Here is a 16,038-nt window from a genome sequence, read left to right as displayed (position 1 = left end):
TTGGTAAAAACCAGTCTTTGTACAGGAGGGCACAAATCCTTATTTCATACTGTGTTAGTGTTGGTTTCTGATGAGGCGAAGCCGAAACGCAACACAGTATGAAATAAGGATTTGTGCCCTCCTGTACAAAGACTGGTTTTTACCAACAAATTTTCACCCTTGCGAGAAACTTTTGGTTTTACCAAATTTTCCTCCTTAGGGTGAAATATAGCATAATGTCATAAAATGTTTCTGGAACTAGTTCTTGCTAACTTACGCAATAACTGTCAAATTGAGTTCTAGTCATTTGGTGAGACTATTTTGATCCGAATTTGCATAGCACTGATATAGTTTAAGGGTATGCGATATAATCCAAATAAAATAAGACCATTTTCAAATGAACCATATATGCGATAAAAGGGGTGGTGGATTTATTTTGATTTAAAATATAAAATAATCATTTTTTTTATTTAAGATATGAAATAAGCAATTTAAGTAGCTTACCCGCGAAAAAAAATAGGTAACCATCTTGTTGATTAGTGAATGTAATTAAACATTTCACTAAGACGCTCAAAATGTTTGTTTTGAAAATGAAAGAAAATGTGTTTTTCATATCAAGTAACCTACTAATGAATTAAACGTTCCAAAATTAGTCGAACACATCTTATTTGATCTGTAAAAACCAAATAGTCATTTCTGAAGCCCCATAATGAGATCTCAATCAATTCGTAGTAAATGTCTCTTTTTAAAATGTTTTGATATCAAAAACCAAATCAGCGTACCAAAATTACTTAACACCGTCCTATATGAATCGATACGGCAAGGTTTGGACTTTAGTCCACCTTTTGCTCTAAGTCGTGCCACTGTGGAATGGTGGAGAGAGACTAATGACACAGCTCGGCTAGCAGAAATTGAATTTTTAGCTACTTCTTTACCAACTAGTTTATATATTGCTCTGTTTTAATTGCCGCAAGGTTCTACTGTAAAAATCAATGAATCAATAAGTAGTTCAATCACAATAGGATCGGCACGGCACCGATAGCTTGGTGTCGATTGTATGCTTGATGCTAGCAGAAGGGGAAAGAATGATCGCACGATCGCTCTAGGCGAGGATCTGTGATGATTTTTTTGCTGGCGTCGGCGGTAAAACATGATGATGAGCTATGTTCTATCAACGACCATGCGGTAAACTTGGGTGGAACGCCCAACTCTAGTACTAGAAGAGGGCAAAGGATTCTTCACATTTCCTTTCAAACATGCCCATATGAGTCTGCTTAGTCCTAGTTTATAACTGTTCAGTTCTAAGTTTATAACTGATTCGCTCTAGAATACCTCTTCGTCTTTCAATTTCATTGCTTTCGATTCTCTTAGTATTAAATTTGCCGAAAATTCCATTGATGCTGTTTTTTGCTTGTTGTTCAACCTTCGTGGTATAACTGACCTGTTCAGGTCAGCTGTAAATATCTTCGTGCCGAGACGCGAACCGATCCAGAGATACCGAACATAACTCCTTACCTCTCTATAGAACCACCTTCGCAGGGTTTTTTATCCTTCTTGGCGATGCTCGCGCCTATCTATTTACTAGTTGGTGCTGAGAGTTTCCCAGCAGCAGAATTTCTCTCGATAGCAATGCCCGTTTTCGTGAGCCATGTAGCTCTCGACCATTTTGGTACAGAGATCACCTGCGGTAAAATTACTCTAGACAATGATATCCCGATTTTCTCCTAGTTCGTGTTGTTCGTTTGTTGCTTTGCGGTGTAACGGTGTACTCACAACTGTTGTTAATAGCGAAATATGTTGAGACTTGAGCCGATCCAGCGAGACCGACCAGCTTGTCTTACATCCTTCTACAACCAGCCCTCGTAGGGTTTCCTCAAATATGTACTTGTTTCTAGAATGACCTCATCCAAATGACACTATGTGTGTCAAACGACTCGCAGTATATTTTTCTCCTGATCAGGAAGTATGGAAATGTTCAAAAGTATGTACATAATTCAAAACTCTCATGGGAGGGATTTGAGCCTCCAAAACCCTCCCCTTACGCACGGTCTGCAAGATGCAATATTTCTCCCTAAGGATTGCATTGGCTTGTTGGCTTCAAAATAGACTTGATGACAATAAGGGTCATCAGCAAACAAAACTTCTTCTTTTAAAAGAAAGTTAGATGCCGTTTAAATGTGTTTACAAGTAGTGTTTCCAATTTTGGACAACCATCTGTCTGTTGCCTTGACAAGTACAATAACTTTGCCATAAAAAGTATGCCTATGCGTGTTGACACGGTCGAAATAACATGTCATAGCACCAATTGTTTAAAATCCCATAAGCCATTACATTCTTTATAGATGGATTCCATTTTTATTTATTTGAAAGTATAGGAGTAACATAAAACAGTGAAAATACGATCTATAAATAAAAGTTTCGATAATTTATCATACCACTCCATATCGGCATAGAGGAAATCCCTACGTTCCCAATATGTCATGATAATCATTCTCACATTTGCATACCTGCAGCAGTGACGAAGCGACAGTATAGGCCCAAGGTCTATTCAGCATGTAACTGATGATTGTCATACATTAGAAAATTGTCATGCTCGAGCATTTAGCTATCTGGGCAGTTCTAGATCGATGACCTGACTGAAGTCACTCTGTAAACATTACATAAACATTTGCTTTGGATTGATATAGCCAGGTTGGAGTCAACCAATCCAAGAAAAAAAAACTATATCATCATCAATAAAATAAAAGATAAGACATGGAAGGTACTTGAGAAAGGTCCACTCCAGTGAAAGAATACATAAAGATTTAGTGGTATAAAACAACATCAATCAATTGGCGATGTTGCAATGAGCTGTGAACATCACCGTGAGTTCACTGATTCCAAAGCGGTCAGACACTGTTCAGTTGCCGAAAGTAGAACACCTGCGACAAACAACATGAAACCTATCGTTGTACTCATTTCCATTCTAAGCGTAAGTAAACTCTGATCCCCCCCAATTGTTCACATAATAATGCTAAATTCGACATTCGAATGCAGCTAACGGTGGCTCAAAGAGAGGACTCTCTGAAAGTTATCGACACCCTACGACAGCTGCAGCCGGCTTACCGAGATTTACAAAACTTCGTTGTCTCTGCGGTAGCGAATGCCAAACTCAACAGCACCGGAGCCATTTACGATTTCCACAGCGAAATTTTCGAAGCGAAAGACAATTTCCTACGCTCAGCCATCACCCTGGAAACCAACGCTCTTCGCCATATCAACGGACAGACATCGGACATCGACGGTAATTGTTTGGCATTCCTGCGCAACAGTATCGAAGTGAACCTTAACATTGCCGGCGTTTCCTTCACCAACTGCATCAATGCTGTTGATGCACGACTGAATGCGGAAATTGATCAAATCTACGATGGGCTGCAGTTCAATGAGTCGTCCTACACCAACGCTAGCATCTACAAAGTGTTCCGAGGGCAGAACATTTTTGTTAATCCGCAAGGTATCGTCGAACTACTGCAGGGTCAGCTCACCCAGTTGCAGCAAACTCCTACCAGCTTAGTGGCTGAATTGGGCTCGTTGATCGATGGTTTCCGAGTTCGTCTGGATGTGATTCGTGGAAACTACCGCCAGTGTCTTACGGTAAATGATCAGCTGTTGCAGACCACAATCAACACGGTATTAATCCAGCTGCAGCAAATATGTTTGGGTGCATTAGTACCTGCTGGTAGCGAAACACCGCAAGAGCCACCGTCAGTCGGACCGGTCGAATCCTATTGGAACTTTGTTTGAAAGTATTAGTCGAATCAGCATGATGCAAGCATAAATCTAATAAAATTTTATCATCTATAGTTGAGGTATTTTGGCGTTCACTTTGGAACTTTTTTTAAAGAATGCGGCCATGGTGAGAGGAACGATTTTATTTAGTCTTTGCTTGCCTAACTTTTTTTCTAGTGCATATAGGTTTCTAAAACTATGTTTCCTTAACGCTTTTGTGGTAAAGAAAAACAAAAAACCTGTTTTGATTACGATCGAAACTTCTCGTGCAGTGTTAAAGGCTACTTAATTGTTGCCATCCGATGCCCAATATAATTGTCCTAGAATATTTACAACAGTCTAATTGCATGGAAAAGGTAAGCAAAGACAGTCTAAATTGATCTAAAAGGTATATACAAATTTAATTGTTTCACCGTTGACTGATTTGCGGTGTTAACTGCCATTCAAAAACTACTTACCGCTCTATTTCAAATTTTGAAATTGTCCGTACAGTAGGCTTTTTCATCATAACACGCTGAGAATCGATAGTTTTAGAATGTCAAAGGTTATAATTTGTTATCCAGACTTCGTGGTACCACCTCCAACATTAAACAATTTTTGGTCTATATAGTAAAAAGTTTTAAAAAAATCAATACAAAATGCTAAATCAAAAATTTGTCCGTATACGATAATGTAATTCGAAATATACTCAAATAAACGGAATAACTATTTAGTTACTTTTACTTCATTTTTAAACTCATAGCATGTTATTTAACGTTTCTTTTGCATTGGTTTAACTCGATTTCGTGTTTTTGACAGTTAAACTTAAAAATATACGCATTTGCAAAAAATGGTGAGCTCACATGCAAACATTCTATTAAGCAATGCTACGGTAAAATCGAAAAACTTGAAGAAGAAATCACCCTAAATTGCAAATATCATTATTCCCTTAACCTCAATATTATTAATCGACCGCTATCATTCGTTTAATACATACTCGAGAAGTTTGAATCTTTGAATGGACTCACAGAAGAGTAACTAGAGCTAATTCTTTACCAATAACCAAAACATTTTTTTTTCGATTAATTATTTCATTATATTTTTTTACATATCTAAAAGCCTACTATATAACGTGGAAAAATTAGCAGTATGTCGAAAATTATTAAATAATTTTGTATGGATGCGAAATGGTGATATCTTAAGGTGATTTTTAATCATTTCCAAGAATATCGCTTTCTAGTGATGATGACTGTATTAAATAAGACAATATTATTACAAACATAGTTGAACGCAACTTTTTGTATAACTTCAACCTAAAAGTAACTGAAAATAATAGTGTTGCTGTGCATCGCACCAACTTTAAAAAAAAATCATTTTTAACCGTTGTGTGTCCAACGCGGTACCCGGGTACCTTTTTCAGTTTCAATTAATTAAATTCCTATGTTTTATCCATAGCTGGAAATTGAAACTTTGTGACATCTTAGAACTTCACTAAGTCAAGCTTTTGGGTTAATAATATTGTTGATATAGTAAGGGTGGGAGTGAGGAGGGGCTCCTGCATTTTTTTACTACGTAACAGGCCGACGTGGGTACCCGGGTACCCACAAAACTAAAATGCCCGTAACTAAGGTAATATCCAACCGATTTCGATACTTTTGGCCGTTTTGGATGCCGGAACTCATCCACTTTTGGACTTGGTAAAAGTGAATCGGGTTACTTCATTCGGTTCCCGGGAATCCGGGTTTCCGGAAGCAGGTTCCAGTGCTGGGGTACTATTTGCGAACTTCAATGGAATACTAGCAATATGGGTATCAAAATTCTTGGAATTGCATCAGTAGGCTGTATCTCGTGGTTTTGGAACCATTTAGTGATTTGACCCCGGAACGGACATTCCGGAGCAGGTTCCCGTGGGGCCGTGAGTGGCCATTCCATTCCAATTCCATTTTTCAAATTGCTATAGGGTCCCGTAACAATGAAAAACAGACTTCCGAGACAATTTGAAGAGTTTTGATACTCATATTGCTAGTACATTATTAAAATTTGCAAATCATATCCTAGTACTGGAACATTACTCCGGAAAATTCGGAATACCAAAAACCAGATCCATTATTCCGGTTCTATTGTACAGAATCAAAAAGTGAACGAGTTCCTGAATCCAAAATATCTAAAAGTGTCCAAATCGGTTAAAGGAAGCCATAGTTATAAGCATTTCAATTTGTGGGTACCCGGGTACCCTCGTTGGCCTGTTAAAGGTGTTTTTTTTGTTGGACACATAACTGTTAAACATTTTATTCCAAACTTTAGTGATAAAAAAGTTACATTATACGCAAGATCCGGCAAAGTTCCTGAAATAGTTAGAAAACAAGATTCCAGCTATCCAAAAAATATTCTAACTCTTCCGATCTTGTCCGATTCACAAATTCCAAGCGATTTGAAAATATCAAAATTTGTACTAATTTGAGGTACACCGCTGTAGGCCCGAATATTATGTTTGGAAAAATTTATCTCTATGAATACGTGCACAGGCGTTCCATCCCCTGTCCTCTTTCCACTGATCATCTGTTTATGCAACTGGAAAAAAACAAATTCTCCAAGATCACCTCGAGATTACTAGTATTCGAAAGGATATAGAAAATTGACCTCTGCACTGGTAGGTGGATAGATGCCAAAGTGTTACAAAAACTAGTTATTATCAATTTTTAGTTCATACTAAGGCAATAACATACTAATAACAGCAATAGCAGCAGCAAATAATTTTGGCCAGGATTCGACCCCAGTTACTCCTCTGTGGGACGTGAAATAAAAAAAAATGCAAAGCTAGTTGCAAATTTGTCCAAACTTGAAAATGTGACGGTTTGCCCCCAATTCATACGCAATTATTTTCATATGTAAAGGTTAGAATAGAATAGAATAGAATGAAGCTTTTAAATTAGCAAAAAAGTGTCAAAACGCTTGGAATGCACAGTGTTTCAAAACGTCGATTTCGTGCATCCAAACCGTTAACTTTAGAAGCATAGTTTGTACGGAGAAGTTGTCCTTATGATTGCGCATCAACAAGAGTATATCGTTCAGTGATTAATTCACCTATAAGTGATATAAGAAATTTATTTTCTGAACTAATTATGATAGAGACTTTGTGTTTTCGGCAATGTAGCTGCAAATATTACTACAAATGAAATTACTGACGACATTATATATCTAGCTTTAATGACTTAAAAGTTATGGAAGATTTTATATGGAAGACCCCTTTTTTCATGATAACTTTTTTATACATTCTCTTATCTTGTTGGAATCTTCCACAAAGTTATTTGCGGTATCCAAACACATACTTTTGCCGAACAAAGTTACTTCCTATTTGTTGAATTTCAAATTATATTTCGAATTTGGGATATTTTTGGGAAAACTTCATCCTTAAATAACTTAAAGGAGTAAAAAGGAGCAAACAACATCATAACATCCTAACAGTACTAGCTTTTTACTACCATATAGTAGTCCGATTATTAGTCGACGCACGGATGCGTAACTAACTTCAAATCCTGGCCGAAAAAGAAAAAAAATATTGTTTTTGTTTATTTGTCCATATTTTCACCTTAAATTGTTCTTCGAAACATACTCTAACGTTATGCTTAAAAAGAAAAGCGTTTTCGTTTGATAATTTTTGTATGCAATTATTTGAAATCAGTGATTTTTTTTACACATTTTATTAGTTTGAAAGCCATTATCCCTCAATTTTTCAGATTGCTCAAAAACTAATTACCCAAAGTCAAAATCGTGCTTTTCATAGCAAACTCCAGAAACTACAATCAATTGGAGTCAATTTAGCTTTTCTTTGTCATTTTTGTGTAGGTTTTTTAAAAGTGCTCACTTTTTTCAATTTTCCACATATTCGTTAGTAAAAAAGTACCTTGTGGGGCAAAGTCGGGTAAATCTGTTAAAAGGAGAAGATTTTGGAGTGTCCTCTCACGTTTTTTGCTCAAATTTAAGAGAATACTCATTCCAGTTGGCCAGGGGTCAATTCGAGCCAAGGTCATTGAGATTTTTCTGAGTTGATAAAATCTGTGATGACATCTTCCTTAGGAAGGAAAGTAAAGCGGTTGGTCCCCGCTCCATTAGTTGATGGATCGATATCTATAGAATAGTCCAGAAGTGAAGTCACCTCTCTGGCGTTAGTAAAGAAGAAGTAGTATCCAACTTCTATACTTACTAACAAATATCCTCCTCCCGTGATACTGGATACGTGGAATGCGAAGTAGTATATACGGCCTCTAGCAAAAGCAAGTATCGGATTAACCATTCCTTTACTTTCCTCCCGCGATCTACGTTAGGGCCTGTCCGGCGCCGGTATTGATCAATAAACAATTTAGGATTACCAGGAGTTGCAATTGAAAGATGTTTCGCTACTTAGCATAATTATCTACTTATTCCCTGTGCAACTTCAGATAGTCCAGATCGAGAACGGAGTAGCGGCCAGGGTCGTGTCGGTCGCATAAGCTCAAACTTATATGACAAGAATGATTTGATTAAGTCCCCCATATTATTTTTTGTTAGATTGCGTCCATTAACCAAATTGAGCTATTATGACCACGATAGCCATATAAAAGAGCGTGAAATATAACTTCCACTAACCTTGCTATATGAAATGTAACGTAATCAAGTTGCCTTGGAAACGTAAGCGCAATTATGCAATCTTCTCATTCCAGTTCCTTGTCTCCGGATTGCAAGTGTTAACGTGAATAATCAGATTGAATACGATAATTTCTTGGATAGATTTCTATTACCGAATTTACAAAAACTTGAAATTTTTTTCTGCTATAGGAAAACCAGAAAAGCAAAATAAACATATGAACTTGAAACAAAATGTTTTAATTTTTGAAAACAGTTGAAATAGACTAGATCTCAATGTGAAGTTTCCTCAAACTGATAGATTACTCTAAAAACACGTTTATATTGAAAAATAATAATGCTCGTGGAATTCGTTTATTTTCGGCTTTGCATCACACTGCAAGGAGGTTTAATATTTTCATATTTTGGTTAAATATTGTCTAAACCAAAAACCATTTTTCATTACTTGTTATCGTATAAAAAAACTTAAAAACATGTGAAATAATTTTGGCCATGGATTTGATATAGTTACGCCACTGTGCGACGCGATTCCCCCCGAGTGTTATGTCCAAAACAATATTCCATCGCAGTGGTATAATATGAAATATTCAAGCGCCATGCGACAAGCAGCTTCATCTTGTCATGGTAAATATCTACTTGAGTGGATCGAAAAATTCAAAAAAAAAATTGTGTTTTCTTAATGTACCTTACCTCAATAATGTTTCCAAAAAATTTCAAAATAATCCGGCTATAAAACTGAAGATACCGTACTAAATAGCCGAAGGTGTTATACGTCCTGAATAGTTATTTTTTCGTATGTTCAGAGTTTTCCCCAAAAGTCAAAATACGTGTATATTTGGAATGCGTATCGAATGCTTGTTTATTCCGAAAGTCACGTTTGTCAGAATATATACTTGTGTTAGTACTCCCTTTCACCCTTTCGTTTCTAATTACAATGCCCAAGCAGCACTTGCAACATGTTCTAGAAAAACAACAAAAGTTATATGTTGCATTACAATGACAACAGAATTGCAAAAAACATGACTGTTGCATGTGTGAAACACAGCTGCTGCACGTTACATCTTAGTTATTTATTTGTGGTGCATATGTTTTCTGAAACAATCAACTTTGACACATATTATTGATGTTTTTTGCAACGTGTTTGTGACTCTACTGCACAGCTAAAACAATTTTGTTGCAAGCATCATCGCGTAAACTGGAGATAACATTATTATTCAACTTGTCAGCAAATTTGATTCCGGATACACTTATAAAACTTTTACTCAACTTCAGTTTGCAACATAGTAGAAATAAAAACAACCGCCATATTTATTGATAGAATTAATTCTTTCTCGATAAAAGTTGCTGACGAACAGTTAATATGCATAGATTTTTTGATCGGAACCCAAAATTTTCATCATTAATATGCTTCAAATTTTTGATTACTCTCGAAAAAAGCATATTTGAGCACAGTTCTTTGCGTACGATAAATAATTCACAAAATAAGTACAAGATTTATTGAGTTTATATCAACGTTGTTTTAAGGCCCTTTAAAAATATCAAAGCATTTTCAAAAATTACTCGATTCAATTTTGTTGGTTAAACATTTTCACCCACATTAATGATATTGTCATATTTGAATGTGAACATAATATTTATACTTTGTTTGCATAACAATTTCATGAAACACATTAAGTTTCATTTCATTTCGACAAAGTTGTTTTCAAAGCAATCGCTAGCATTATTGCAACAATCTTTGTTGTTATTATGATTCTTGGTACATCATTCGGAACAAATGAACATGTTGCCTATAAGCTCCGCCTCTTGCGCTTTTTAAATTGCATAACAGTTGAATAACGCTTGCTGCAGTAATATTTTCACAAATTAATGTGTGACATTGGTGTTGTAAAAACAGCTTATCAACATACCGTGTTGCTTGGGTGGCTCCTTCGCGAACGAAGAAATTTTTATTTTGAGTATATTTCTACTTTTCGATCCAAAAAACTAAGATTCTAAGTAATATAAATTAAAAAAATTCAGAAAAATAACCACCGTTTTGTAACAAGAGAAAATTTTGTAAAATGCTCACGAAGGGCGTCCAGGTATGTACTAACGAAACGAAATTAGTTTTCCCATTGCTGATAAGCCGTTCTGGATTTATCATTATCACCGCGCATAAGGCTCAAAATAAGGTGATCCGAGACAACAGCCAGAGTTGCACAAAATCATGACTATCACTTTTTCTTCAAAATGTACGCAAAGCTTCAGTCGCAAATCAAAATGATCGTCATTTTCAGTTGAGAGAACTTGAGTAACCGAAACCGAGCATAGTGAGTACCAACAACAGTGACGAGGGAGAGTGAGAAAAAAAAATGACGGGGTGCAGACAGTCGAGTCAAGTGACAACACACAATGATAATTTCTGTTTCCTTTTTGTCTACCACGCGAATTCAACAAGCGTAGTTTTTATTCACTAAATATCACCATATACGATTCAATCACTAGTCAGTGTTTATTGGCCCTACGCACTTGCCTTAAGCGGACCCTACACGAGCAGAAATATTGACAATAAATCATATATTGATCAATATATTGATGGTGTAAGGTAATATTGAAAATATTGATTCTGTAGAATTAAAATGGGATTGATGGATTGAAGCAGTCTTGTCAATATATTTATTGACAATATTTCTGTCTCGTGTAGGGTCCGCTTTAAATTCGATCGAAATCAGCAACATACTGATAGTTAAACTTAAATGATACTTATAGCTTATATGCTCCTGAATTGGTAGTAATGCATGTTGTTTTTTGACCTGGTTTACTGCAACAATATTTATCAACAGACAGAGCATATTTTTAACTAACCGAACACATCAACATGATCATATATTTCTTTTGATTTCCTTGCATTTTAACCCTGCCTACTGTGATTGAGTGCTCTAGACTGCGAATAAACAGAAGTTAGTTTTATGTTATTAGGGAATCCCATAGAATACAGAATGAATATTATATTATTAAATATGACATTACATGAGCAATTTACGTGGCTTACAACTCTTATCAAAACGGTGACGGAAAATGAAAGACAATATTTCTCAAACAATTTTCGGTTAGCAACCAAACCAATTGTTTAATAGGTAATGTATTTGAACTGTAATATTTAATTCAAGGCTTGCATCGTACGGAATTTAGAATTTCCTTCGCTAGGTTTAATGACAATAATTTTCAAAACTGACTGTCATCGAGAGGCTTCAGTCAAACTGAGTGAACAAAAGAGCGAAAAGACAGAACATTTTTTTCGCAAAGGCACTCACGTAGTATGACTGACACTATATGTTGCTGTAACAGTGTGAGAACTTATACGGAAAGAGAGTCGAACATGAGTACTTGCGACCGTGTAGGTTGTCAACAGCTATATCACTGTCAGTTTGCAAGCTTTTGCAGCATAGAAAATAATATAAATACCTTTTAACATTTAACATACAATACGTGTTAAATAAAATTACATTAAAATATAACAATGATGAAATAAAAAATTGTGAGTATACCCTATTTTTTGACACCCAAGTAGAAATAACCCCTTAAAACCCCGTGGAATGTGCTCAAAAGTACGGTGTGGAGTTAACATTTATACGAAAATCAATTTTTTACTGACAAGAGTTACTGTAGTGTTTTTGGATCTGATGGTAGAATCATTCATCATCAGCATGGAGAAAGCCCATCGCTGAATTCCAACATTTAGCATTTAAGATCGACTGCCAATCATGTTAGGTATAATGTAATGGTTTGGGGTGCATTTGGAGTTGCTGAAGTTGTCTTCATTCAAATGATGTATTGCTTGAACTCTTTGGAGTCGGATTTTAAGGCTAACGTGGAAAAAAGGCTATGTAAGAAGGTTCCATTGCTACCATGATAACGATCCGAAGCATAATTCGATGGTGGTAAAGGAATGTTTACTGTACAACGTCAAATCGATGCCTTATCCTTCCAAGTCCCCAAATTTAAACCCAATTGAGATCGACTCATTACTAGCATGAATCAACTAAAAACAGTCATTCGTTATCGAGCACTCAGTCGAGATAGAAGTCTTTTGTCATCGGTCCGTACACTCTATAGCGACAAATAGTGTTAATCCGCGTTCAAGGTTATTTGCACACTCTGCGCCTAGTTGAGGTTTCAGTATTTTTTCCCTTCTTTTGTGTTTCTGTTTCGAGTACCGTTAGCCGGTCAGTGAAGTGAAGCAGTGTTCTTCTAGTAAGCATTCTGGATACCGTTACCTACACAAGCTAAGTATTAGTTTTCGTTTCCCCTTCTTGGTTGTCTTAATAACGTGCACTGGGCAATAGGCCCGTGCAAAAATGACTTCCCCTGACGGCGGTTCATCTCAAGGTGAGATGGACGTCGAAATAAAATCGGCTCCCCGGCTCAAGGTATATCCGAGCTCGGCCACCGGGCCATTTGTGATCTTCTTTCGGACCAAAGAAAAAAAGTGTTTGAATCTGTTGCAGATTTCTCGAGTTCTGACGGATCGGTATTCGGCCGTGACAGAAATATCGAAAATTCGCCCTGATAAGCTTCGGGTGGTGGTTAACAGTTCAACTCAGGCAAACGATATTGCTGGCTACGAGCCCTTTACGAGGGAGTACAGGGTGTATATTCCAGCTAGCAGGGTTGAAGTCAGTGGGGTCGTTTCCGATTCGAGTCTGAATTGCGAGGACCTGCTAAAATATGGGACTGGCTGTTTCAAAGACCCCATGCTTAAGCCAGTGAAGATACTGGAATGCAAACGTTTGCATTCAGCATCAGTCGCAGCTGACGGCAAGAAAATATACGTCAACTCAGACTCTTATCGGGTGACCTTCGCCGGCTCTGCCCTGCCCAATTACCTCCTCTTTGACAAGGTTCGTCTACCTGTTCGCATATTTGTGCCGCGGGTCATGAACTGTACTAATTGTAAACAATTGGGACACACAGCCTCCCATTGTGGCAATAAAGCCCGCTGTGGGAAATGCGGTGGGAATCATGCGGATAATTCCTGTAGTAGAGATGTCGAAAAGTGTCTCTACTGTGGGGAAACCCACATGATCTCCCTTCATGTCCCGCGTACAAACAGCGCGAGGAAAATGTTAAGCGTTCCCTTCAGGGACGCTTTAAGCGATCTTATGCAGAAATGCTTAAGATAGCTACGCCACCTGTCTCTACGAACATCTTTACCAACTTGTCTACTGACGAAGGCGACTGTGATGAACCCCAGGAGGGAACATCTTCTGCTGTGCCTAGAAGTAGTAGAAAAAGGAAGAACATTTCCTCTTCCAAGCTTCGTCGTAAAGGCCAGAAGGTGTCTCTTTATGGTCCCCCTAAAATAACTACTCAAGGAAGTACTGGTGCAAAACCGAAGCAAGTCGCTCCCGGTCTCAGTAACCTGAGCTCAGAAAAGGAGTTCCCAGCACTTCCAGGAACATCAAAAACCCCATGTGTTCCCATATCTCAGCCAGAGAAAGAAAATGCTGGCTTAATAAATTTCTCTGACATTGTGGACCGTATTCTTACAGCGTTAAACATTTCTGACCCCCTTAAAAGTATCTTGATAAGCTTTCTCCCCGCAGTAAAAACATTTTTGATGCAGTTCACTGCGAAATGGCCCCTTCTTTCAGCGATTGTATCCTTCGATGGCTAATTCATCGAACGAGGTCAAGGATTTAATCACTGTTCTACAGTGGAATTGCAGAAGCATTATCCCGAAAATCGATTCGTTTAAAATCTTACTAAATAATTTGAAATGCGATGCATTTGCCCTATGCGAGACATGGCTCACTTCAGAAATAACCCTACACTTCCACGATTTTAATATTATTCGCTTGGATCGAGAAGACTCTTACGGAGGAGTACTTTTGGGGATCAAAAAGTGCTATTCTTTCAATCGGATCGACCTCCCCTCGACACCAGGCATTGAAGTTGTCGCTTGCCAAACCAGAATTAAAGGCAAAGACCTTTGCATTGCTTCCACCTACATCCCCCCTAGAGCCTCAGTTAGCCACCGACGGCTTTGCGATATTGCGGAACTCCTCCCCGCACCGAGGCTAGTTTTAGGTGACTTCAACTCCCACGGCACGGCATGGGGTTGCCTTCATGACGATAATCGATCTACCCTACTCCATGAGCTTTGCGACAACTTCAATATGACTATTTTGAATACGGGTGAAATGACACGGATTCCTGCCCCTCCAGCGCGACCAAGCGCCTTAGATCTGTCCCTCTGCTCGACATCGCTGCGGTTAGATTGCATGTGGAAGGTAGTCTCTGATCCCCACGGCAGCGACCATCTGCCAATCGTAATTAATATTGCTAACGGTTCAGGGCCACCGAATACAATCAATGTTTCGTATGACCTCACACGAAATATTGATTGGAAGAGCTACGCGTCCGCGATATCCGACAAAATCGAGTGCACTCAAGAGCTTCCTCCGGAGTAAGAGTACGGGTTCCTGGCTGGCTTGATTCTCGATACCGCGATTCAAGCTCAGACTAAACGCGTACCAGACGCGAACTCACGCGGGCTTCCTCCCAATCCATGGTGGGACAAAGAGTGCTCAGACGTGTACGCGGAGAAGGCCGCTGCGTATAAGACCTTCCGGGACGACGGGCTGCCAGCTAGCTTCCGACAGTACGCGATGGCGGAAACGCGCATGAAGAGTTTGATAAAAGTCAAAAAACGTAGCTACTGGCGCCGGTTCGTCGACGGACTAACGAGAGAAACATCGATGAGCACTCTTTGGAGTACGGCCCGGCGCTTACGAAACCGAAACAGTACTAATGAGAGCGTGGAATATTCAAACCGTTGGATATTCGATTTTGCCAAGAAGGTTTGTCCGGATTCCGCCCCGGCACAGAAGATCTACCGCGCCGCGTCCCCTCACAATAACGCGAACGAAACACCGTTTTCGATGGTGGAGTTCTCACTTTCTCTCTTATCATGTAACAATAAAGCCCCAGGGCCAGACAGAATCAAATTTAACTTGTTAAAGAATCTGCCAGACTCTGCCAAGAGACGCTTGTTGAATTTATTTAATAAGTTTCTTGAGGGTAATATTGTCCCTCATGACTGGAGGCAAGTGAAGGTCATCGCCATTCAAAAACCAGGAAAACCAGCCTCCGTCCACAACTCGTATCGACCGATTGCGATGCTGTCCTGTATCCGAAAGTTGTTCGAGAAAATGATCTTGTTTCGCCTCGATAATTGGGTTGAAGCAAATGGCTTACTGTCAGATACACAATTTGGTTTCCGCAAAGGCAAAGGGACGAACGATTGTCTTGCGTTGCTCTCAACAGAAATTCAAATGGCTTATGCTAGCAAAGAGCAGATGGCATCAGTTTTCCTATATATAAAGGCGGCTTTTGATTCAGTTTCTATCACAATTCTTTCTGAGAAGCTGCACCAGCATGGTCTTTCACCGACTCTAAACAACTTTTTGCTAAACTTGCTGTCTGAAAAACATATGCATTTTTCGCATGGTGATTTATCGACATCACGAATTAGCTACATGGGTCTTCCCCAGGGCTCATGTCTAAGCCCCCTTCTCTATAACTTTTACGTGAATGACATTGACGAATGTCTTGTCAATTCCTGCACGCTAAGGCAGCTTGCAGATGACGGTGTGGTCTCTATTACAGGTCCCAAAGCCGTCGATCTGCAAGGACCATTGCAAGATA

General features: G+C 38.5%; 2 protein-coding genes across 3 annotated transcripts in view; both read left to right on the top strand.

The window, feature by feature from the left end:
• The window catches only part of LOC131681931 (uncharacterized), a 323,359-nt gene that overhangs the window by 97,585 nt on the left and 209,736 nt on the right, over nucleotides 1-16,038 (top strand). The gene's annotated exons all lie outside the window — the stretch shown is intronic.
• On the top strand, nucleotides 2,824-4,418 carry LOC131681933 (uncharacterized). Its single transcript, XM_058963036.1, has 2 exons — nucleotides 2,824-2,950; nucleotides 3,016-4,418. Exons 1-2 carry the CDS (start codon nucleotides 2,825-2,827, stop codon nucleotides 3,760-3,762), a joined length of 873 nt encoding a protein of 290 aa, XP_058819019.1. The 5' UTR covers nucleotide 2,824; the 3' UTR covers nucleotides 3,763-4,418.

This window comes from Topomyia yanbarensis, chromosome 2, assembly GCF_030247195.1.
Source record: "Topomyia yanbarensis strain Yona2022 chromosome 2, ASM3024719v1, whole genome shotgun sequence".
NCBI classification, from domain to species: Eukaryota; Metazoa; Arthropoda; class Insecta; order Diptera; family Culicidae; genus Topomyia; species Topomyia yanbarensis.
Note: the sequence above shows the minus strand (reverse complement) of the source record. Positions and strands in the feature narration are given on the sequence as shown.